Raw genomic sequence first — 23,803 nt, 5'->3', positions numbered from 1 at the left:
AACCCCACCAATCCCTGAGCACAAAAATTCACCAATTCCAAGCCACACTAAAAACTCCACCCCCTGGGGCTGGAGAGATGGCTCAGTGGTTAAGAGCATTGCCTGCTCTTCCAAAGGTCCTGAGTTTTAATTCCCAGCAACCACATGGTGCCTCACAACCATCTGTAATGAGGTCTGGTGCCCTCTTCTGGCCAGCAGGCATACACACAGACAGAATATTGTATACATAATAAATAAATATTAAAAAAAAAAAACTCCACCCCAAGGAACCCTAGATAAGCTCTATACCCTAATCAGTTTGCCCTAGAGGGAGTCACCCTCCTGGAGTCTTCCCTCCCAACAAATCTCTTGAATGAGATTTGGGTGACCACTTTCTTGCTCCAGAGTGCAGCTGAGCGGAGAATTAACAACTGTTGCTGGACCTGAAGCAGGGCAGACACCTTTGCTTCCCCTAGCAGAGCAGAGCTGTTGCACTCTGGGGGACCTAAGCAGAGCTGGAACAACTTCGCTGGGGAAACTTTCCCCTAGAGGAGCAGAGCTGTAACACAGACAGAACACAGCTGTAACAACTTCACTGGGAAACCCTCCCCTGCCTGAGCAGAGCTGTTAAGTTGGGTTTCCCAGAACAGGGCTGTAAGCTGTTACACTTACAACCACTTTGTGGTATTTCAAGTGCCGGATACCTTTCCATTCAAGCTACAATGTTATGATCTTCACTGCCAACTGGACCTAAAAGCCACACCTCTGGAAGTATGTATGAGGGTGTCTCCAGAAAGGCTTAACTGAAAGAATGCCCACCCTGAATGTGGGTGGTACCATCCAATGGACTCAAGTCTCAGAGTGAATGAAAATGGAAACAAGGGAAAGCCCAGGCTGCCCTTGAACTCACTCTGTAGCTGAGGATGACCTTGAACTCCTAATCCCCCGAGGACTGAAATTATAGGTGCATACCACCACCATGCTTGTTTATGCAGTGCTGGGGATGGAAGACAGGACTTTATGAATGCTAAGCAAGCACTCTATCAACTGACCGACATTCCCCAGTCTCTGGGGCAACATTTTTAAGGAACACAGGCATTATGAGAAGGATAACAGGAGGAAGTGTCCTAGCTTCTCGGGAGTATAGGGAGAAGCTTTTAGGTGCCCTCCATGAGAAACTGACAAGCAGAGACCCCGAGGGGGAGTGTGAGGCACCTAGGTAGTATGTAGCATATTTCTGTACACATTTGCACACGTGTGTGCCCATCTGCCTGTGTACACATGTAATCATACATCAAAAACAGTGGCTTTTCCGTTAGCCAAGGCAGGGCTTGTTAGTAAGTGGGTGAGGATTTCAATGAAGCTCAAGCAGGTTTATAGTGATCCTAGATACCTGCAGCGTCCCAGCATTGCGGAGTCTGAAAATGGGAGAGGGTGTTGCCAAAGGGGGTAGTGACAGTGGTGATGGGTTTAGCATCAGAATCGGTGTGGAAACTCACCTCTGAGTCTGAAGATATTTCCAGAAAGGTTTAGCAGAGTAGAGAGGAACCACCATGAATGTGAACAGCACCATCCTCAAGGGCTGGAGTTTGGGATCAAATAAGGAGAAAGTGAACTAAGCACCATTCCCTCAAAATAAGCCCTTTCTTCAGCTTCTCTTGACAGGAATTTTATCATAACAACTGAAAAATAATGAACACAACCTCGAAGTCACTGAAGAGAGTGTTTGAGAGCAGACATGATCTCGGGATGAGTCTCCATGTCAGAGAGGCTGAGACCTCTAGCTGTGAAGTGCTTTGTATTGAGACAGGGTCTCTCTGTGTAAGCCAGGCTGGCCTCAAATTCACCACAATCCTCCTGCCTCAGCTTCCTGGGTGCTGGGATTACACATACACACAGCTATCCCGGCCTCCAAGTCTGCTTATTTTTTACCCATCAGTCATGATGGGTCATCTTGGGTGGAATTTATATATGTGGAGGAATGACAAAGAAAAAGAAACTAGACAAGCCCAATATCACAGGGACCTTCTTGAGGGAGCCAAAGAGTCAATTCAGGGCCTAAAATGCTAGAATGGGTAGAGGTGACACATGTCTGGGATTTTATCAGTCAGGAGGCGAGACAAGAGGATTGTGAGTTTGAGGCCAGCCTGGGCTAACAGTCTCGCTCGCCATCTCAGAACAAAATGAACAGGTAGGAAACACTCTGAATGCCACTTGCAAACTGGCCAGCCTCCGAGGCTGCTGCAGCCAATCAGGCAATGCTGAGGATCCCACTGCAGCAGACATTGGTTTCCAAGCTTAGCTGCTCCCTGCTGCTGTTTATTAATAACTATCCTCATCACAAGCTCCCGGGGGAAGCCGAGGAAACCAGTTCCAAGGCATAGGCTGACACCGTGCTCGGCCTCTGGTGCATGCCAGGCAGCTGTGACAACCGCTAGGGACGTGAAGGCTAACTTCTCCAACTTCTTTCCTGGATTCAAACCCCATGGAGTCTCCCTCCCTGGTCTTTGCAGGGGACTCTGGGCTCGGTTTCAGTGCACAGATGACACAAAAGGCATCACTGTAATCGGGAAGAGTTCCAACACCCTCCAGGTGATGGACCATGACGACAGGAAAACCAGGCTCCCAGAGGCTAAGCAGGTTGAAGGAAGAAGCAGGACTAGAATCCTGTTTGCCCAGGCCTCCTGAGGGGAGGAATCTTTCCCCTGGGCTCCCCAGGGTGTGACTGTTGCTACTGTTACCAGCAATTGTAACTGTTTATCCATTGTTCCACCTGGTCACCTGGCCAGCCTTTTGACATTGCAAAATGATGGCTCACAGTGGAGAACTGTGCATGCAAGTTTTTGGTTTTGTTTTGCTTTTTGACTTTTTAATTTCAAGAAACTCCCCCAACCCATTAAACAACAAGAAACAAACAAAAAACAGAAAGAAAAAACCCAAGCTGGGTGATGGTGGCACATGCCTCAGAGTCAGGAGGATCTCTGAGTTTAAAGCCAGTCTGGTCTTCCAGGACAGCACAGCAAGAGCCACAGAGAAGCCCTGTCTCAAAAAACAAACAAACAAAAAAACCCCCAAAAAACACAAAAACAACAACCTCCTGCATTTCTGGTGGGAGTGCAAACTGGTACAGCCCCTTTGGAGATCAGTGTGGCAATTTCTCAGAAAATTAGGAAACAACCTTCCTCAAGACCCAGCAATACCACTTTTGGGTATATACCCAAAGGATGCTCAATCATACCACAAGGGCATGTGCTCAGCTATGTTCATAGCAGCATTGTTTGTCACAGCCAGAACAATACCCCTCAACCAAAGAATGGATAGGAAAAATGTGGTACATTTACACAATGGAGTATTTACTACACAGCAGAAAAAAATAATGATACCTTGAATTTTGCAGGCAATGGATGGAGCTAGAAAACATCATATTGAGTGAGGTAACCCAGACCCAGAAATACAAATATCATATGACCTTACTCATAAGTGGCTTTTAGACATAAGACAAAACAAAACAAACAAACAAACAAAAACAGCCTACAATTCACAATCCCAGAGAACCTAGACAACAATGAGGACCCTAAGAGAGACATACATGGATCTAATCTACATGGGAAGTAGACAAAGACAAGATCTCCTGAGTAAATTGGGAGCATGGGAATCATGGGAGAGGGTTGAAGGGGAGGGGAGAGGCAGGGAGATGAGCAGAGAAAATGTATAGCTCAATAAAAACAATTTTTAAAAATGTCAAGAAACTGGCCATTTTTAAAAAGATTTATTTATTTAGTATTCAGTGTTATGCCAGCAGGCCAGAAGAGGGCACCAGATCTCATTACAGATGGTTGTGAGCCACCATGTAGCTGTTGGGAATTGATCTCAGGACCTCTGGAAGAACAGGCAGTGCTGTTAACCACCGAGCCATCTCTCCAGCCTTGAAACTTGTCATTTTTTAAAAAAAAAAAACCTTACTTTTAATAATGTGGGGGGGGGGCTGCTAAGGTTAGAGGCATCCGTTCACTGTTGTTAGAGTTACTGGAGTTTGTGAGCTGCCTGATGTCAATGCTGGGGACTGAACTCAGGTCCTCTTTCAAAGGAGCAAGTGTTCTTAAGTCCTGAGCGCTTAACTCCAGCCACCCCTCCCCCAATTTATACGTTTAAGAAATTACTTTCATATATTATGCACTTGTACTAGGGTGCCCATATGGAGGTCAGAGGACAACATTTCGGAGTCAGTTCTGGCCTTTTTCCACCACGTGGGTCTCAGGAATTGAACTCAGGTACTAAGGTTTAACTGCAAGCTCCCTTACAGGCCGTGCCGTCTATAGGTAAGTAAGTAAGCTTATGACTTTGTGTTGAGCCACATCCATAGCTAACATAAGTGAAATGCAAGTTGGGGCCACAGGTGGACTCTCCTAGGTGATGCTACCCTGGCATACCCGCTGGGTCCATCCATTTTGACCTAGATTCGGGTTTGTGCCTCAGGCGTAGTTTGCTAGTGGGCCAATACCGAGGGGAGGGGACTCTTCCATAAGATACACCCCACTAAGCCAGGTGCCACAGGGTGCATGCACAGCTCTTCACCCACACTCTCAACCTCTGCCTCTGGACAATGGGTGCAGCCACCCACACCCTAGGCGCTGGCCTCCACAGCTGCGATGTCTGCATCACTCCTGGAAACCCGACTCTGCCGGGAGCGCCCTGGAGACGCCCAGCAACAGTCAGGAGGGCAGCAGATGATCGTGGCCGCATGGGGAAAGGGTGCGTCTGCCCAGGGAGTCGCGTGCCAGGCGGATGCCGGGAGCGCAGAGGCCACAGCCAGGAGCCACGAGCCTGGGCGCGGGTGTGTGCGGAGGAGCCTCCAAACGGACGCCGCTGCGCCGGAAGGAGGCCCGGATGCTGAGGCTGGAGAGCCACTCGGTCTGACGGAGCGCTTCAGCACCAGCTTGCAGGAGCTGTAGCAGCAGTACAAGCCCGAGGGGCGTCCTGGGTAGAGACGTTCTGGTCAGGGGGGCAGAGAACAGGGGGCGGAGCGAGCACAGGGGGCGGGGCGGAGCCGGCCGAGCCCTCCAGGCCCCGCCTCCTGGTCAGCGCCCGGGCGGGAGGCGCGTTGTTGGTTTCGGGTTGTCAGGCAGCGGAGGCGGAAGAGCGACCCGAGGAAGTGACCACGGTGGAGGTGCGTCTCGGTCATGCCAGCTGTCGCGGCCTGAGGCTCTCTACCTGCCGCAATCATGAAGGACAGCGGTGACTCCAAGGACCAGCAACTCATGGTGAGACCCCTCCACATCAAGCTCCTCCTTGGTCCCCTTCACCAATTTTTAGACCTGACAACTTCACACATAATGATCACTAAGGACACAATGAGAGATGGGAGTCTGAGACTCTGCAGAATAACTTTGCCCAAGTTCTACAGAACATGTGGCCAGAAGGTATGGTGGAGCCTCCTGAGACTGAGAAGTTAGGACCCTACTTTCCTCTCTCCAAGCAGAGCCTTCTTTGGGCCAAGACTCAGAGGTCAAGACCCAAAAGAGACCTGAGCTATTGACTGAGAAGAAAGCTGGGAGTCTCTAGTGAACCAGGGTGCTTAAACCCAGCCAGATCTTGCTTTGAAGGAGGGCAAAGCCACAAATAGAAGGGAAAAAGCCCCTGAAACAGCACCAGCACCAAGTCTGGAGTAGCTAGCTACAGGATATAGCATAGGCTGTGTCCAAATCAGTACTCCATATACCTCAAAGAAATGTTGGAAGCCACTTAGATGGTCCCCAGGATCTCCTGGCCTGTGATGGATGAGAAAATGGCAAGGCAGGGTAGGGGTAGGTCGAGACCAAAGGCAGAGATTCCTGGCTATCAATGGTAGAAGCTGAACCCACAAGAAGAAGCCTTGGTACTTGGGGGATCGGTGGAGATTTCTCTCTCCCAGCCCCTAGCCTTTGATCTGCGGAAATGGTCCTGCAGCAGCAGCAGCAGCCAGATGGCAGGGCAATGTTAGCACAATGCCCCCTATGTGGGGAACCTGCTTCTGCAGAGGGAAGCTTGGACCCATCCCCAGGGGCCAGTCCCAGACTCTGTGGCACCCTCTTCTTTGAAAGAATGTCTTCTTTGAAAGGGTTTTCTCCAGAACGCTCATTGTCATTAGAGAAGGGATCTCTCCACAGGGAGATCCAGCCAGGAGGCTGATAAGGACAATCTGACAGGCTGTGCAGATGAAATGAACTGAGAACTTTTGTGTCCACCCAGTATCCAGCAGGTGCCTCTCTTTGTTCAGCGGAAGAAAAATCTCCCCACTCCCTAACTCTGTTCTTTTGGGAGACACATGTATAGGGTGAAGACCCACCGTCTCTCTCACTGACCAGGAAATAAAGAGCAAAGAAGCCCTAAGTGGCTCTCTCTTGGGAGTGTTAGGATGGCATCTCAAGTTGTTAGGGTGACAAGGGGAAGACCTTTGTCCCATCTTAAGTTCCAAGCCCTTCCTATCATACCTCACTTGTAGATGCAGACAGGTGGCCCTGGTCCCCAAGGCCCCAGATTTAAGCCCAAGGGAGTGGCAAGTGTTTAATTCGGGCATGTGACTGATGCAGTCTGTCTAGAGTTTTCCTCCTGGGGTGCAGGGTTTTGAAAAGAGACATAGACTCCGACTCAGCCAGACACCCTATGCACCTGCTGTTCTGCCTTAGGCAATACCCTCAACCACAGTTTTCTTCAGAACCAAAGAGTCAAAGTTGGTTGGATACTGGAGAACACAAGACTGTCATGAAAGGAATTCAAAGACTTCTCATCCCCCACCCCACACCGCCACCATGGCCAAGTGTGGTCCTTGTAACCCAGGGCTCTTGTCTTTCTCCCAGGTGGCACTTAGGGTCCGGCCCATCAGTGTGGCTGAGCTGGAGGAGGGAGCCACCCTCATCGCTCACAAGGTGGACGAACAGGTACTTGAGGCTACAGCCAGGTGCTGCAGGGTGGAGGCCTGCTCTGCTTGATTGACACACTTGGCTGGACAGCAAGAGCTTTGTGTCTCACTGCACCCCTGGGTGGGTTAGCCACAGCGTCACCAAGGTTTCTTCTTCCAGGAAGACTTCCTAAATCAGCACAAGGAAAGCTAAGAGTATTTGGAGCCAGGGTGGGTCCGGATCATAGAATATATTTTGGTGTGCATGGTGTAAAACTCTCCCATCTGAGACACCTGCTATCCACAGAGCACATATTCAGACGCCCATCTCGAGAACATGCAAGTTTGGCAAAGTCCTTCACCATCTGCTCCCTGGGTCCATGTCACCAAGATGAGGGAGGGCATATAAGGCAATAATTATTCATAAAGAACCTACAGCATGCCTGGGACTGTGCTAGAAACTGGAAAAGCACTCCAACATGAAAAGCCCCACCCTCCCTGTGTTGCAGAAGTTTTCCCATGGGGAAAGAAGATGAGGCACTGATAAGAATTAAAACAAATGAGGATTTGTAGCCTCGGAGGGCTAGGAAAAGAGGGTGTGTTGCCAGGAGAGGAATAAGGGGCATTGGACCTAGGCTGGAGAGATAGCTCAGTGGTCAAAATGCTTGCCTCATAGGCACGGGGAGTTTGGATCCCCAGAACCCACATAAAATGCCACAGAAATGTTTGTGGGCGTGGTGGCAGTCTTGGAAGGCAGAGACAGGGAACTGGCAGGGTGAGCTAGCCGACAAGAGTAGCTGTATCTGTCAGCTTTGGAATGGATTAAGAGACCCTGCCTCAGTGCAGGATGTGGAAGGGTGGATAAGAAGGTGGAAGCGTGATTCAGGAAGAACACAGTAGAAGTTAATATCAGTGTTAGAGTTCCACGTGTACACTGCATTCAATGCACTCATACCCACATCCGTGCATACAGACATACAAACACACAGGAAGGAAGGAAAAAGAACAAGATGAGGAGAGGTAGTGATGAAGCCAGATGCGGTGGTGATGTCTGTAATTCCCACACTCGTGAGGCTGAGGCAGGAGGATCAGGAATCCCATGCTACCCTGGACTTCAAGTCAAGACCCTGTCTTAACTGGAACTGGAGTGTGTTATAAAGAAGAAAGCTTTCTGGGTGGTGGTGGCGCACGCCTTTAGTCCCAGCACTCAGGAGGTAGAGGCAGGCGGATCTCTGAGTTTAAAGCCAGCCTGATCTACAGAGTGAGTTCCAGGACAGCTAGGGCTACACAGAGAAACCCTGTCTTGAAAATAATAATAATGATAATAATAATAATAATAATAATAATAATAATAATATGATGATGATGATGATGATAAAGAAATCTCAAGAGGGAAAATTGCAACCAGAGGGACTTGCAGTGTGCAAGACCCTTGATGTGCGGCCACAGTTCAACTGCGTCAGTAAGAAAAAGCTAACGTCGCTCAAGGAGAGAGATAAGAGGTAACATAGGTAACATGTGACACAGATAGGGCCCAAACCAAACTCTCAGTCAACATGGCCAAGGTGCCTGTGTTGTGTTTGTTTGGGTAGGTATTCCAAAATTCAGGTACTAGAGTGGTCCTGGGCACAATGGTGGGAACTGGCATGGGTTCGGTGTAACAACCTGACAGTGACCCTTGCCTGTGCCCAGAGCTGTATGGCTGGCTACTCTGAGTGCTGGGCTCGCTGGTTGTGCTGTGGGACAGGCTCTGGCTCAGGGAGCATTGAGTGGAAGCTGCAGAGTTGAGAGAGGCTGTGTTCAGATGCTGCCCTAGGCTGGGTCCTTTGGGCTGGGCTTAGGAAGCACCAAATGATTTTTCTCCTTTGCCCCTTTCCTCAAAGCCCTTTGGGAAAATAGAGGTGTCTGGAAGAGCCCTATATGGTGAACAGGAGCAGAGAGAATGTATGTAGACAGCACAGGAGCCTCAACTCTAAGTGGGGAAGACAGTCCAATGTCTTCTTTTCCAGTGGTTTGTGGTTTTTGTTTTTGATGTTGTTTGTTTGTTTGTTTGAGACAGTGTCTCACATAACCCAGACTGACTTTGAATTTACTTTGTAGCCAGAGATGACCTGCTCTTCCTGACTCTTCTTCCCAAGTGCTAAATTACGTGTGTGCACCACCATTCCCGAGTTATGAAATGCTGGGGATTCAACCCAAGGTTCTGTGCACACTAGGCAAACACTCTGCAAGACTTTTTTTTTAACTTTTATTTTTATCCTAAGAGTGGGGCTAGGGATCGGATTCATGCATATCATGGTGCATGTTTGGGGTTCAGAGGGCAGTTTGGGGAGCTGGTAGTCTTCTCCCACTTGTGGCTCCCTGAGATCAACTCAGATCATCAGACTCAGCAGCAAGCAACTTCACTACCTGCTGAACCAAGGCAGGGTTTCTCTGTAACTTTGGAGCCTGTCCTAGAACTCACTCTGTACACCAGGCTGGCCTCGAACTCCCAGAGATCCGCCTGCCTCTGCCTCCTGAGTGTTGGGATTAAAGGTGTGTGCCACCACCACCCAGCTTGAGCCGTCTTTCTAGTCCCCACAAAAGGACTTCTTTGGAAGGTCTTTGCTTGTGTCTGCTCAGTGCCTGGTGCACAGGAAGAACTCCATAGATGTCAGTCTGGTCCGTAGAAAAGGAGGTCCCCAGAGCTGCTGCGTTGGCTGTTGAGAGGGGTCGGCTAGAAGAGGCAGAGCACTTGGGAGGAGAAACCTCCTTCTAGACAAGGCCACTCCCTATTTGTCCATCTGCCTCGGAGGATATCAGGTTCACGGGTTGGGACAATGGTGTCTCTCTTGGCTGTTCCTGGCTCCAGGCCACCTTGGGGGTTGATCAATACAAAGTGATGGGAACAGTCCCTGTTAAGTGCCCACGCCTGTCAGACACTGGCTCCTTCTGTCTACGAGGGCAGAGGGAGGGTCACCCAGCCTGGATCTAACCTACTCCAGGGAGCTCCACCTCCCACCAGGCCAGAGCTGGGCCAGCCCGACAGGCTGTTCTTTGTCAGCTGAGGCTCTTAGAGTGCTGTCTAAGCACAATGGCATAGGGCTCTCCACACTGCCCCCTGCACACTCTGCCCTCAGCTCCCCAGAGGCTTCAAACCGGATTAGTACAGGAGGGCCTGGCCCAGAACCTCTCGCTGCTGCCTGAGAGTGGCTACAGCCTCCCGAGTAAGCTGTCTCTTGGCACACAGGCCATGGCAACTAGGTGTTTAAGACATGGGAATTCAAAAACCAACATGGAGGAGAAGCTTCACTGCCTCCTGTTCTGATCATCCCCCTGGTCCTATACCTCTCTCAGAACCTCGCTGTTCATCTGTCCCTCTCCAGGGATGCGTGGCGCAGAGGAAGGCTCAGGGCTGTAACTCAGACAGACCAGTTGTCTCTCTTTTCTTCTCATCACCCCCTTCATCGTAGGGCGTGATGGCCAGGCAGTGGGTGAGCTTGGAGCTAGCCCAGGACAGTATGGCAATGGTGATGTGGCTGGGCTCCTGTGGCCAGCACAGTGCCCTGCCCCTCTGAAGAAGAGGTCAGGTAGGATGTTTATCTGCTTTCCATTGCTCCCTGGGCTTTGGCTGTCCTGGACCATCTGAGAGGCTCGCTAAATCAACTCCCTAGGGGCTTGCGTGGTAGATAGGTCCTACTTCTTGCTTCCTGTCTCTCCTCGGAGCTGAGTGGGTTCCTCTGTGGGTGTCATCTCAAAGTGAGGGAATCCAAGGCTGTCGTACCTCTCAGGAGCTCAGCCAGCCCGTTGATCATCAGCAGATAGTCCAAATTTCCATAGCCCACATGTCAGTGGGTTCTAAGGAGGAAGAGGTGGAGGGGACTCAGTTACTCACTGACTTCAGCCACTATGAGGGGTCTGAGCCTGCCTTAGGACTCAGCATATCCTTTTGGGGTCATCTGGAGCTTGGTGGGCTGTAGCAATGAGGTTTCTCAGAAGAGGGCATACCAGCAGGCAAAGAGTCCCTGAGCATCAAGAGGCCAGGGTGAGCCCAGGGCTGTATCTTAGTTGTTAGGGTGCTTGCCTAACTCATACAAAGTTGTATATTCAATACCCATCAGCACAGAAACCTTACATGGTGGCACACCTGTACCACTGGCACATAAGAGGTAGAGGCTGGATGATCAGAAGCCCATGGCCATCCTTGGCTACATAACAAGCGTGAGACCAGCCTGGGCTACATGATGAAACCCTGTCTTATTAAAAATTAAAACAACAGAAAGATAGATAGACAGACAGATAGAAAAAGAAATGGAGGAAAGAAAGGAGAAAGAAGAAAGGAAAGAGGAAGGAAAGAAGGAAGGAAGGAAGGAAGGAAGGAAGGAAGGAAGGAAGGCAGAGAACAGGCCAGTGTGTGTCTGGATTCTGGGAAAGTTGAAGCTGGTCTTGGATTTGTCAAGGAGCTAGCTCCAGTGACTTCCAGGCTTGAGATCACAGAGTCCTAGTACAGTTCAGGACGGTGATCTTCGTGCTTCTATTAGAAGAGTCTTCATCATAGGGTCTATGCGTGATGCTTAAACATGGCACCTGTCCTAAGGAAGGGGGCATGAGAGTTACTTTTCTCAAAGGCTGAACTGTGGGGTGGCTTCTGGGCCCAGGGCTGAGTAAACCCCTGCCTGCCACCACGTCCATTTTCTACACCAAAGCTCTCTTCACTCCCCCGAGGCTGCCTTCCAGTGGGTGCCCTCCTCGAAGGGTCTCCTGCCTTTACAGCTCCTGGGGTAAGATGGATCCTGTAGCCAGAACCTCCCAAGGAAGCCAAGAAAGCAGAAGGGGCCTGGAAAGTATCCCAGGTAGGGGTGGAACTCCGGACAAGCAGCCACCTGCTCCTCCCACACACCCCTCCCAAAGCCTCCTCCCAGCCCCCCAGACTGTGTTTATCTGTAGGATTTATATGTATAATCCCATAATTAGCCCTTGTCCAACTGCCTATTTCTGGGGTCCTGCTGGCCACACAAGGGCTCTCCAGGAGGCCTGCAGAGGGGACAGAACAAGTGAGGGCAGGGGAAAGCACAAGGAGGGTGACATAGGGCAGAAAGGCTACAACGCTGGGCCCGGGACCCAGCCATGTCATCCCTGGCTGGGTGCCTGAAGGCTGTTAATGACTCCCGGGGCCTCTGCCACCTGTCAGAGGACTAGAGAGTGAGCTGGGTTCCATCTACCTCAAGAGCTATGGAGAGGATTATAAGTGAGGCCAGGAAGCCATTGTGAAAGATAAATACAGTATAAAGTAACAGATTCCAGAGGTGAGCTGGCGCTAGCCCAGAGGTGAGCTGGAGCTAGCCTGCTTGCTGCCTTGGGCACGGTGGCATATGAGGCTCCCAGGCTCCGTAGATCCCTAAGAGCGGAGCATAATGGGTAATGAGCAGGGGGTAGCGCAGGTTTAACTACATCCCAGGCCATCACTGCTTCCCATTTCTCTATCCCATTGTATGTCCCTGTGATTGGATCATAGTCTTCATGTCTGGTTCTTCATGTCTGGCTTCATTTCCTTAGTATGACGCTTTCAAGGTGTATGAATATTATAACTTGTATCAGAACGTCGCTCTTTTTCATGACTGCTCGTATTTTAGAGGATAGACATACCATAGCTTCTTTACCCGTTCAGCAGTTGACGGGCATTTGAGTTGTTTCTGATTCTTTTGGCTCTGGTGGATAATGCTACGAGTATGCAAGGGCTCCTACACTGGGATGGGTACCAGGAGAGGGTGCTTGTTTCAGCAGGCTTGTGGGCCCACCTCTCCAGAGATTTTAAGTGATTTCGGGTGGTACCTGGGAAATCTGTAATCAGCGTTCCTTGGGGGTCTGTGATAAAGCAATCAGCAGGCTCCCTGAGAGATTACCTTCTAGGTCACGCCTCCCATTGTCTGGAGCCTCGGGGTTCTCAGAGTCCTGGAGTCAGATGGGGTCCTGACTAGTACATCAGCCAGATGTAACTGTGCCCCCAGCAGCTGCCCGGGCCTTGGTGATCTTATGGGCCTTGGTGATCTTATGGGCCCAGTGGTGATCCTGGCATCAAAGTCTTCTTTTTAAGGCCTCATGAGTCTCTGCATCTACAGCTAGAAATGTGACCAGCAATGGGCGTTTTCATTCACAGAAATCCAGAATCAGTCTTTCAGGTCTGATAGTCACCCAGAATGGGGGTTCTGTTCTACTTCCACCTGTCTGTACAAAGGGACTGTGCACCTGGATCTCTGGACTAAGGATGAAGCCAGGGGCAACCTGAGACTTCCTGAGTAGGCCGGAGTGTCAATGTGGCTTCCTGTGTCTTGGCTTAAGCCCAGACAGTCCCCCTATACTTCCAACTGGGCCAGATTTATGGCCCCACAAAAGTGATGTCTCTGGCTCAAGGCCACATGATACATTGTCTCTGATATCTGAAGGGAGCTCCTCAAGTGATGGATCTAGAATTCCCGATCATAGCCAGGCAGTGGTGGTGCATGCCTTTAATTCTAGCACTCAGGAGACAGAGATAGGATTTCTGTGAGTTCGAGGCCAGCCTGGTCTACAGAGTAAGTTCCAGGACAGGCTCCAAAGCTACACAGAGAAACCTGGTCTCAAAAAAAAAAAACAAACAAACAAACAAACAAACAATCAAAATTCCTGATCGCATCTACATTGACCTAAGAGCCGGGCCAGAATGAAGACCTAGTTGGGGAGGCCCAGAGCTGCCTGGCCCACTGCTGAGTTAGACCCAAGGGCTGCAGAGCAGCTGAGCCCAGAGGGAGCTTCATGGGTGTGTAGGTGACCACCATTCAAGTTCAGGCAGACTTTGACCCATGTGGTAGTGAGCTGCCACTTCCTTCCCTTGCCATCTCTCACCGATGTCTTCAGTAAACTCTCCTGGCCAAGAGCAGAGAGTCCCTGGTGCCCGTGCACACCTTCGTGCTTTGGGTTGTGGCCACACCCACTTCTCTGAGGCAGGATAACTGTCTTGAGGAATCTGTACATGAGTTTGCAGTGTGTAAGGAAGGGCATGGGGCTGTGGTTTCAGTGACAGTTTATTGTCCCACAGGTCTGGTACCCAGAAGGCTGCGCAGACCCCTCTGCTGGGCTCATAGGTGGCCATGTCTTCCCTGCCTCTCCCTATCACCTTCCACCTATGCAGAGCTGTGGTTTGGTTGTTTGTTCCAGGCAGGGTCTCCCTAGGTAGACCAGGCTGGCTTCAAACTTCCTGTGATCCTCCTGCCTCTGCCTCCTTCATGGATGGCAGGCACGAACCATGAGGTTTGGCTCTCTGGTACTTTGTGAATAGGTGTTCACGGTGGCTGGGCTGTGGACTACATTAAACTGTGATCTTAGTGCAGCGCACTGGTCGGTTAGATGCAAAGTAGTTAGGTTCCAGGGCCCAGACTTCTCACCCTCAGCCCATCCCTGTTGCTCCCAGAGAGTGACTGGACAGGCAGCTGTCAAGGGCAAATGCCCACTTGCTAGGGGTTAATTGTGCTCTCCATCTCCACCCCAGATTCAAATGTTGGAGTCCTAACCCCAGGACCTTAGTCAGGGCTTTTAAGGAAATACATACCCATTGATGTGGTTACCTAAGTGAGGATGAGGTCACGCTAAGAGTACAGTGGTGCTGGGTGGTGGCGGTGGCGGTGGCGCATGCCTTTGATCCCAGCACTTGGGAGGCAGAAGCAGGGGGATCTCTGAGTTCAAGGCCATCCTGGTCTACTTAGTGAGTTCCAGGACAACTAGAACTATACAGAGAAACCCTGTCTGGAAAGAAAGAAAGAAAGCCATAGAAAATGAGAACGCACATGCCAAGCCATTAACAAGGTGCCCAGAACACCCCAAACCGCTTCCAAAGGCAGGCAGCCTTATTCGACAAACGTCCTCAGGCACATGCTGTGTACTAGCCAGGGTGACATTCAGAGGGCCATTGTGAGCTCACAGCAGGCCCTGGGTCTGACTGTGCGGATGCCCAGCGAGGAAGACCAAAGGCGAAACGCCAGGCTTTCCTTCCAGCCTGCATTTCTCCCTAAAGACCAAAGACCATGTCTGCCATCTCATCTTTGATGGCTCATGTTTTTCTCTAGAATGTTCTTCTTCCACCTCCCCCCGACCCTGCCACCTCTCTTGACTGTCTCCTGCTCATTCTTGAAAATACAACACCAGGGGCTGGAGAGATGGCTCAGTGGTTAAGAGCATTGCCTGCTCTTCCAAAGGTCCTGAGTTCAATTCCCAGCAACCACATGGTGGCTCACAACCATCTGTAAAGAGGTCTGGCGCCCTCTTCTGGCCTTCAGGCATACAGACAGAATATTGTATACATAATAAATAAATAAATATTTAAAAAAAAAAAAGAAAAGAAAATACAACACCAATGTCATCCCTTCCAGGCTGTCTTTCTGTCCTGGCAGGGCTGGATTTGGGGGTCTCTCCTCTCTACACCAGCTCTCTCCTAGTTCTGAATCTGAGAGTCTCAGGTGCAGGACTCCAGGCTTCATCTTTCAGTTTCTCTAAGGCCTTTCCCATGTCTGGGGCACACACTGTAGGGGCTTCACAAATGAGTTGCACTGGTCCAAACACCCCAAGCCGGTCTCCGTGGCAACCCAGGCTCCCTGCCCAGTCCTCATCGGCTCAGCCTTGCTTCACCTGGTCAAGGGGCACAAGGGCTCCATTGTGTGTTGCGGTGGCCCAGAACAACAGTGATATTCTGGGGCTTGGTATGGGGGCCAGAGTCCTGACAGATGGAGCCCAAACAAAGCCCTCATTAAGGGGGATTGAGGGTGACAGGTGGGGTGACAGTGCTCTGATACAGGAGCTTTCCAACATCAAAGAAACTGGGTGTCCAGGTGAACTTGGCAATGTCTGAAAGTCATACCGAGGCCATCTGTTATGGTGGGTGACACCACATACTGTTCGCTCTCCCCAGCCAAAGCCCCTTGAGGCTCTGTGTCCAGGGGAACCCCAGTCCCTAAGATGAAAGTTCTTATAGCTGGCCCTGCTCCTGTTGCAGCCCTTGGGGACCCATGTCAGGGTCCCCAGAGCCAGGGTTTGTCTTCATCTGGGTCTGAAGTCTGAGCAGGGCTCAAGCTGTTGATAGCCTGGGACAGGGATCAGACCCTACTGGGCGGGGGGGGGGGGGGGCGCGCTTGGAGGGTTCTGGGGCTGATGCCCTGAGGAGAGGCCGGTGGCTGAGGGCAGGTGAGTCCCTAGGGAACAGTGCAAGCCCTAAGCTTACAGTGGCTTCCAGCCTTTGGCCACCTAGGAGAGGTCATGTTGGTGGTCTTTCCATACCCAAAGGCCCCACCCAGCCTGTCTGTGATCCTTCCCTCTAGCTTACTCACCTGCAGCCCCGTCTGATTCACAGAGATTTCTGTCTCCTGGGGGGGTCACCCTCGCCTGGAGAACCACAGAAGGGGCCCTGCAGTTGTCTGAGGTTTGTCAGATGAGTTTAGAGAGCCCAGGTGCAGGTTGCTCCAGGTATTGCGCACGGTGTGCATGTGCGTGCGTGCGTGTGTGTGTGTGTGTGTGTGTGTGTGTGTGTGGTGGGGGTGATCCCAGGATATGAAATGTAGAGAGGAGTCTGCTGGGAAGACCAAGGCCCTTGTCCTCTTAAATCCTCAGGCCTGACTGGAGGACTCAAGGGGTCCGCTGAGGACCTCCTAAGCTGCTGGGTTCACTTGAACATATAGGCTGGACTCCTGCAGCCTCATCTTCACCCTCATTAACAACCTCCGCTGCCTCTGGATGGCTCTCCATGCCTGGCCTATTCACAAGGCCTTTGGAATAGTCCTGAGTCTCGGCTGTCCTGCTTATCCCTGTGAAGGGTGGAGTGGGGGCATAGCTACTGTCTCCGCCTTCTCCTAATTGCCCTGCACCAGCCAGCTCCCTTCCTGCTTGGCCCCTGTGAGGACTTACCATCATGTTCCCTAAGGCGGAATGAGCACCCAGAACCCATGTGGGAGCAGTGGTGGGTGGGGGTTGGGGGGCTGTCGGGCAACGTAGACCATGAAAACTGCCAAGGCGCCCCACAAGACCCTGTGGCAGCAGAGGGAGCAGGAGAGGTTAGGGAAGTTTCAGAGGATGAGCTGGTACCACCCTGAGAGCCAAGTGGCCAGAATCCCCCACTCTGGCTCTGCCGTTTCCAAGCGACGAGATGCCAGGTTGAGAGTAATAATGAGAAATCCACGTTGAGGGGCTCAGTAAAGACCTGGTGTTGGTTGAATGTGGTGGTGTATGCCTGTCATCCCAGCGCTCAGGAGGCTGAGGCAGGAGGATTGCCCTAAGGTCAAAGCTAGCAGTGCTACAGACAAGACCCTGTCTTGAAGAAAAAAAATAAACAAACAAGGCTTTTTAGTGTGCCCTAAGTTCGAATGTTGGTGTGCACCAGGAGTGATTGGCAGTGTGTACTGGGAGTGAAGGTGCCCCCTCTGCCCTCCTTGCCCCCACTCCCAGTAGAGTGTGGATTCTGAGGCCAGCCACCATCTAGCCCCTGGGAGCAGCCCCACCTCATTAAGTAAGGACCATGGGACGGCTTATTTCCCCTGGCTGTCTGGCAGAGCCTGGTGTCTAGGGAACCATGCCCGGCACTCCAGGTGCCAGGCATCTCTCAGGGGGCACCAATGTTGTGTAAGGGAGCCGCCGATGTTGCCACTCTCAGCCTGTCCTCTGTTTGTTTCATTTTTACCACCCTACATTTGATAGCAGGGTCTTGGGGTAGGGCAGTTGGTGACGTCCCATTGCCTGCCTCCGTACCCACGCTCCCTCTTCATGACTCCTTGAGAGAGGATCCCTGAGGCTCAGCATGTGTTACACACTTTGTCTCATGGGCTCTGTACAGCCCTGAAGGAGATTACACCACCATTTCCTGCCCTGGGGAGGGGGACTAAGGCTCAGGCAGATCCTCGTGCAGACATGAGGTCACACTCTGCTAATGAGAGGTAAGGCTAGGATTCAGAGTGCATTCCTAGTATCACCGTATACACCTACTCCCTTTGTCCCTATGTCCTCCCCTGAAACTCAGATACCCCCTAGAGTACTTGAGTGTTTTCTGACGTTTCCTATCTCAGACCCTACCCTAGACCAGGAACCCCAGCAAGAACTGAGCCGTTTGCCTGCATTCCTGCTCAGAGCCCTCAGCAAAGCTCAGCACACTGGGACCTGGGCAGATGCCTGGGCAGAGTGGAGTGGGCTCAGAGATTGTTCTTAGAACATGGGAGGAATACTGCCAGCCCCGTTCTATGCCTTAATGCATGTGCACACACACACATACATAGAGTACAGCTACCCCAGCACTCCAGGCACCGGTGGAACCCCAGGCTAGGGTCCTGCAGTCTCTCTCTCTCTAATCCCAGGTACTGGCCAGGGACGGAGTTATTTTAAGTTCACACAGGAGGGACTCAAGGCCACCTGCTCTTTTCAAACGTCACCCAGCTGTCAGCAGCTCTTTGCCTGCCTTGTCCTACAGTGGAAGCTGGTCATGGAGGACCACGCAGGGTCCAAGAGCCACAGAGCTACAGAGATGCGGTTACGTCTGCTGGTTTTGCAAGATAGTGGTGGTGGTGCCTGCCTTTAATCCCAACACTTGGAAGGCAGAGGCAGATGGACCTCTGAGTTCAAGGCCACCTTGGTCTACAGAGCAAGTTTAGAATAGCCAGGGCCACACAAAGAAACCCTGTCTCGCGGGGAGGAGGGAAAGAAAGAATCTTGTGGTTTGGAACCCAGGCCCTGGGTTCTGAGTTCTGTCCCTCCACAGGCTAGTGTGTAGCTTGAAAAGGGCCTCTGGACTCTCAATTCCTCACTGTCAGGTGGAAGCACGAGCCTTGCTGCTCCTGAAGTGGGATAAAGCGAAGCTGCAGTAGAGATGGGAGTGTTGTGGGCAAAGTGAATCTTGTCACAAAAGATGTGTTATGACAACCAGCGGTGTTGCTGTTCCTCCTTGGGTAAAGGCAGCACAGGAAGTGGTACTGTGGTTAGTGGAAGAGGCCTTGGATCCGGGGTTCCCTGTAGATCCCACCCCTCTCACACACATTCACACCATTCTCTGCTGCCTTGGGATAGCACCCTCTTCAGGGGACAGTCACTCCCATCACCAAAGAGGCTTTGTCTCCCAAGCACCCAGACTGAAGCCCAGAGAGCAGACAGTGCCGGGAGAGGTCTGCACGCTGTGGGGACTCCAGGTGATTGTGGTCTTCCTCCTCGGGGACATTTGCAGATGGTGGTTCTCATGGACCCAATGGAGGACCCCGACGACATCCTGCGGGCACACCGGTCTCGGGAGAAGTCGTACCTATTCGACGTGGCCTTTGACTTCACTGCCACCCAGGTGAGGGGGTGCCTGGTCTGGAAACACAGGAAAGATCCCACCTACACTTCGCCCTGCCAGGAAGGATTCTCAGGGGACCCTGCTCACCTTTTCTCCAATATTCACTCAATGATCCACTTTCTGGAACTTTGCCCATTTGTAAAATCTACACTTATTTACACGGCCTCTCACCTGAACATTTGCACCGTCTGACACCACGTGACAGATGACCTGTGCACCTGCAAGACTGCACACCGGCTTTCTGTAGAAACACTTGTGGTTAGCACTCACGTGCCAACTTGCATAGAGTAGCCGCATGCGCTGCTCCACAGCTGGCCTCTGTGGGCCAGGACTGTGAACCCCATCTGGTATGGAGAGAGCAGGTGTGTGGGACAGACTCAAGAAAACTGACACCCTCCTAGGGATCCCATCTCGCCCATCTTCTGGATGCTCTCAGGAGCTGACTCTGCACCCTCAGAGCGGAGGTGGGGGTGTGGGAGCCACCTGTAGAGGAAGCTTCTCAGGTGTCCTGAGTCCTCTTGCAGGCTGGTGTCTCCCCTGAGGGGTGTAAGCAGAGCCTCCCTTCCTCCACTCCCTCCACTCAGCTGCCTCTAACTTGGGAGTCCAGGGACAAACACTTCACCTCTTCAGAGCTAGGACCTGCCTGGGGGCACCTGCGTCTTGCCCTTGTCCTGTCTCAGACCCCCAACAAGTCTCTTCTCCCCTGTAGGAGATGGTGTATCAGGCCACCACCAAGAGCCTCATTGAGGGTGTCATCTCAGGGTACAATGCCACTGTGTTTGCCTATGGCCCTACAGGTGAGGAGGAAACTCGGGCACAGACAAGGGCTGCAGCACCCTTATTGTCTCCCCTGAGAGCCAAGTACTTCACCCTCCATCCTGAGTAGGGTCAGGAATGGAGCATGGGAATGGTCCAAACCTTGCCTCACCCAGAAGCCTCCTGCCACAAAGACCCCAACTCCTCAGCCGTCTGGGAGGGTGCATCCTCATTGACAGCTCAGGTTTCCAGAAATAGCTCCCCAATAAGGCTTCACCCCTGCTTCACCCCCGCCTGGCCCCTGCCCTGCCGACCACCAACCTGTCAAATCCAGGCTGTGGGAAGACCTACACCATGCTGGGCACTGACCATGAGCCGGGCATCTATGTTCGGACCCTGAATGACCTGTTCAGAGCCATTGAGGAGACCAGCAATGACATGGAATATGAGGTGTCCATGTCCTACCTGGAGGTAAGTCCCCACCAAGCGTGGCTAGGAGGCTTAGAAGATAGGATGGCACCTCCCTAGAGCCAGTCCCTGGCAGTTCAATACTGGGGTGTTCAATATGCCTGCTCCCCACCCCACATCTATAGCATCAGCCCCACTTGATAAAAGTTAAGACTCAAGAGTCAGGCATGGTGGCGCATGCCTTCAATCCCAGCACTCGGAGGGCAGAGGCAGGCCAGTCTCTGAGTCCAAGGTCAGCCTGGCCTACAGAACAAGTTCCAGGACAGCTAGAGCTGTACAGAGAAACCCTGTCTCAAAAACAAAAAACAGAGACACGGAGAAGTTAGGCAACTGTCTTTGTGGAACACAGTGATGTCAGAGCAGGGATGCCAACTTGGGACGCTGTGACTACAATGTGGTATTGCACTTCACAGTAACCTGGGCAGCAAGCAGTTGGGCTACCATTCTCAAAAGCTCACCTTGCAGCCAGGCTGTGGTGGCACACACCTTTAATCCCAACACTCGGGAGGCAGAGGCAGGTGGATCTCTGTGAGTTCGAGGCCAGCCTGGTCTACAAGAGCTAGTTCCAGGACAGGCACCAAAGCTACAGAAAAACCCTGTCTCAAAAAAACCAAAAAAAAAGCTCACCTTGTCCTAATACTTTGAGGCCAGTGCTTAAACCAGTAAACCAGTAAACCAGTGGTTCTCAAACTGTGGGTCATGACCCTTTGGGGATCAAACAATCCTTTCACATGATAATAACATACATATACATATATAATACACACATATACATATATAATAGCATTCATATATAATACACATATATACATATATAATAACATACATATACATACACATAGATATACATTTAGGTATTAGATATTACATTATAATAACAGTAGCAAAATTACAATTATGAAGTAGCAACAAAACTAATTTTATGGTGGGGCGGTGACCACAACATGAGGAACTGTAGTAAAGGGTCGCATCATCAGAAGGTTGAGAACCCCTGCCTTAAGCAAACATTTTCCCATTAAGGACTTCATGAGTTGAGAGGTGATCACAGAAGTCGGGGTGGGGCGGCGTAATCTGAGCCAACAAGCCAGCCTCCATCTGGCTCCTCTGAGAGCTGATAATCTCCAGGGTGCTGGCTCAGAAGGAATGATGAGGGGAGCAGCCAGCAGGTGTTTGCTCAGCCAGCTGGGCTTGTCTTGATTGGGGGTAGGGGGACAACACAGCATCAGAAGCAGCCTGAAGGTTGCCCAGCAACAAGCTGAGCTCCCTCATCTGACCAGGGATCAGGTCCCTGTGTCCAGCCCAAGACTGCAAGGGGGAGCCTCGGGGGGGGGGGTGTTCCGAAACCCCCTGCAACATTGACTTTGAAGCCTCTACCATCATGGAAAGGGAACAGTTCCCCCAGCTAGGACTTCTCTCATACACGGGGCCTGGGCTCCAGCAAACAGAAGCATGTAGTCCTTCTCTTAGGGTGGAGGGGACCCCATGACTGCTCCTTCATCTCCCTCCCCCTTTCTCGCTGTCCCATCAGATCTACAATGAGATGATCCGGGACCTGCTGAACCCCGCCCTGGGGTACCTGGAGCTGCGGGAGGACTCCAAAGGGGTGATCCAGGTGGCCGGAATCACTGAAGTGTCCACCATCAATGCCAAGGAGGTAAGTCTACAACAACTGGCTAGGGACTGTGGGCAGGACCATCAGTCTGAGGGACCAAAGCCAGGGAGCTCCTGGGAGAGAGATACCCTGAGTAGTGGCAGGGGAAGTCACATCACCCGTCATGCCCTAACACCCTCACCCTAGTAAGTAGACAGGCCATACAGTTTCTCCATTTACACAGAGACCTGTCCAGAGAGAACTGTCCAGGCCGACTAGCCCACCCTGGGAAGCTAATAGGTTGGACCTCTCCAAGCTCAGGCTCCTCTCTACAGGGCTCCCAACAGTCACCTGCATCTCTCCTTGCCAGATTATGCAACTGCTGATGAAGGGGAACCGGCAGAGGACCCAGGAGCCCACAGCTGCCAATCAGACGTCCTCCCGCTCGCACGCAGTGCTGCAGGTGGCAGTGCGCCAGCGCAGCCGGGTCAAGAACATCCTGCAGGAGGTGCGGCAAGGCCGCCTGTTCATGATTGACCTGGCCGGCTCCGAGCGTGCCTCCCAGGTGAGGCCTGCTCCAAGGATACAGTGGAGTGAGGGGGTCCCCAAAGAGAAGCGATTGATTGGGTGATGGCCCTCCAGGGGAGGCCAGATTTCAGAAGAGGAAGGACGTCAAGGAGAGGTTAACTGGATGGGGCAGTTGGAAAAGTAGGGTATCCCAAAGATGTCAGGATACAAATGGCGTCCCCAGAGTGAGGGGCTGAGCAATGGACCTGACATCTTGAAGGGATGGACTGCTCAGGGAAGAGAGGATAAGGAGAGGGAAGAGCAAAGCCTCCTTCCCTGCCATGACACCTCTACCTTCAGGGACCTCAGGAGCGAGGCCATGGTCTACAACCAGGGTCATTGGGGTGTTGTTGGGTAGCTGAGTGAAACTTCAGTAGGTTATCCCACAAGGCTATAGTCATATCCCCTGCTGTCTCCCCAGACACAGAACCGGGGACAGCGCATGAAGGAGGGAGCCCACATCAACCGCTCTCTGCTGGCCCTGGGCAACTGCATCAACGCGCTGAGCGATAAGGGTGGCAATAAGTACATCAACTATCGGGACAGCAAGCTCACCCGGCTCCTGAAGGTACCAGAACAAGCTGGGCCTGGGCGCTGACATCAAGAGTGGGCCTGCCAGACCAAATATAAACAATGTACAGCTATTCCCTCTCGGATTTCAGATGAATCACCGAGTTCATTATGCATCAGTAATGCCTCATGCAATGTTTGAGGCTCCCTTAAGCTGAAACAGTCCATGTTTACTGTTTATCTGAAATTTGATTACAAGCAGGTGCTCTCTATATTTCTGGCAACTCTCACCAAAGCACAGGTAGAGAATGAAGAAGAGCTGTGCCAGGACCTCCTCCCAGGGCTGTGAGTCAAAGAGAACCTAGATTGATGGCCTTTGTGATGGTCAGCCTTATAGCCAATGAAGCTGCATTTTGGGGCCACTTACTCATGGCATGGTCACTCTTTGCCTTCAGTTACAGACACAATATCAACAAGTTCCCAAGCCTTGCTGGGTTCAAGGGCTTCTTCCCACCAGGGCTAAAACCTCCCCGGTGGCTTTGTGAGTTGGGAGGATTACATTTACAGATAAGGAAACTGAGGCACAGGCAGGTTAAGGAATTTCCCTGCAGGCTTAAACTTTGTGAGCTCTGAAAACAAGATCCCAGCTGAGGCCTGTGGCTTGTCACAAGGACCTGTCACGAGGACCACGTCCACAAGCCAGGACAGTGGGGATAATTGAAAATGACCGCCACTATATGCA

At 51.7% G+C, this 23,803-nt stretch overlaps 1 protein-coding gene across 4 annotated transcripts in view; it reads left to right on the top strand.

Moving 5' to 3' along the window:
• Positions 1-5,002: 5,002 nt before the first annotated feature.
• The window catches only part of Kif19 (kinesin family member 19), a 26,390-nt gene continuing 7,589 nt past the window's right edge, over positions 5,003-23,803 (top strand). For 3 of the 4 annotated variants that reach the window (XM_041636177.1, XM_041636178.1, XM_041636176.1), the window contains exons 1-8: positions 5,003-5,240; positions 6,816-6,896; positions 19,059-19,169; positions 19,879-19,966; positions 20,260-20,396; positions 21,922-22,047; positions 22,355-22,549; positions 22,973-23,119. In XM_041636177.1, coding sequence (XP_041492111.1) covers positions 5,202-5,240; positions 6,816-6,896; positions 19,059-19,169; positions 19,879-19,966; positions 20,260-20,396; positions 21,922-22,047; positions 22,355-22,549; positions 22,973-23,119 — 924 coding nt within the window. In that variant the 5' untranslated portion in view covers positions 5,003-5,201. The remainder of the gene's footprint in view (positions 5,241-6,815; positions 6,897-19,058; positions 19,170-19,878; positions 19,967-20,259; positions 20,397-21,921; positions 22,048-22,354; positions 22,550-22,972; positions 23,120-23,803) is intronic. The other variant, XM_041636179.1, reaches the window with a different exon arrangement.

Source organism: Microtus oregoni, unplaced genomic scaffold, assembly GCF_018167655.1.
Source record: "Microtus oregoni isolate MIOR12 unplaced genomic scaffold, Mior012 000048F_ref0000485, whole genome shotgun sequence".
In the NCBI taxonomy this organism is placed as follows: domain Eukaryota; kingdom Metazoa; phylum Chordata; class Mammalia; order Rodentia; family Cricetidae; genus Microtus; species Microtus oregoni.
This window is presented reverse-complemented; position numbering and strand designations above follow the sequence as displayed.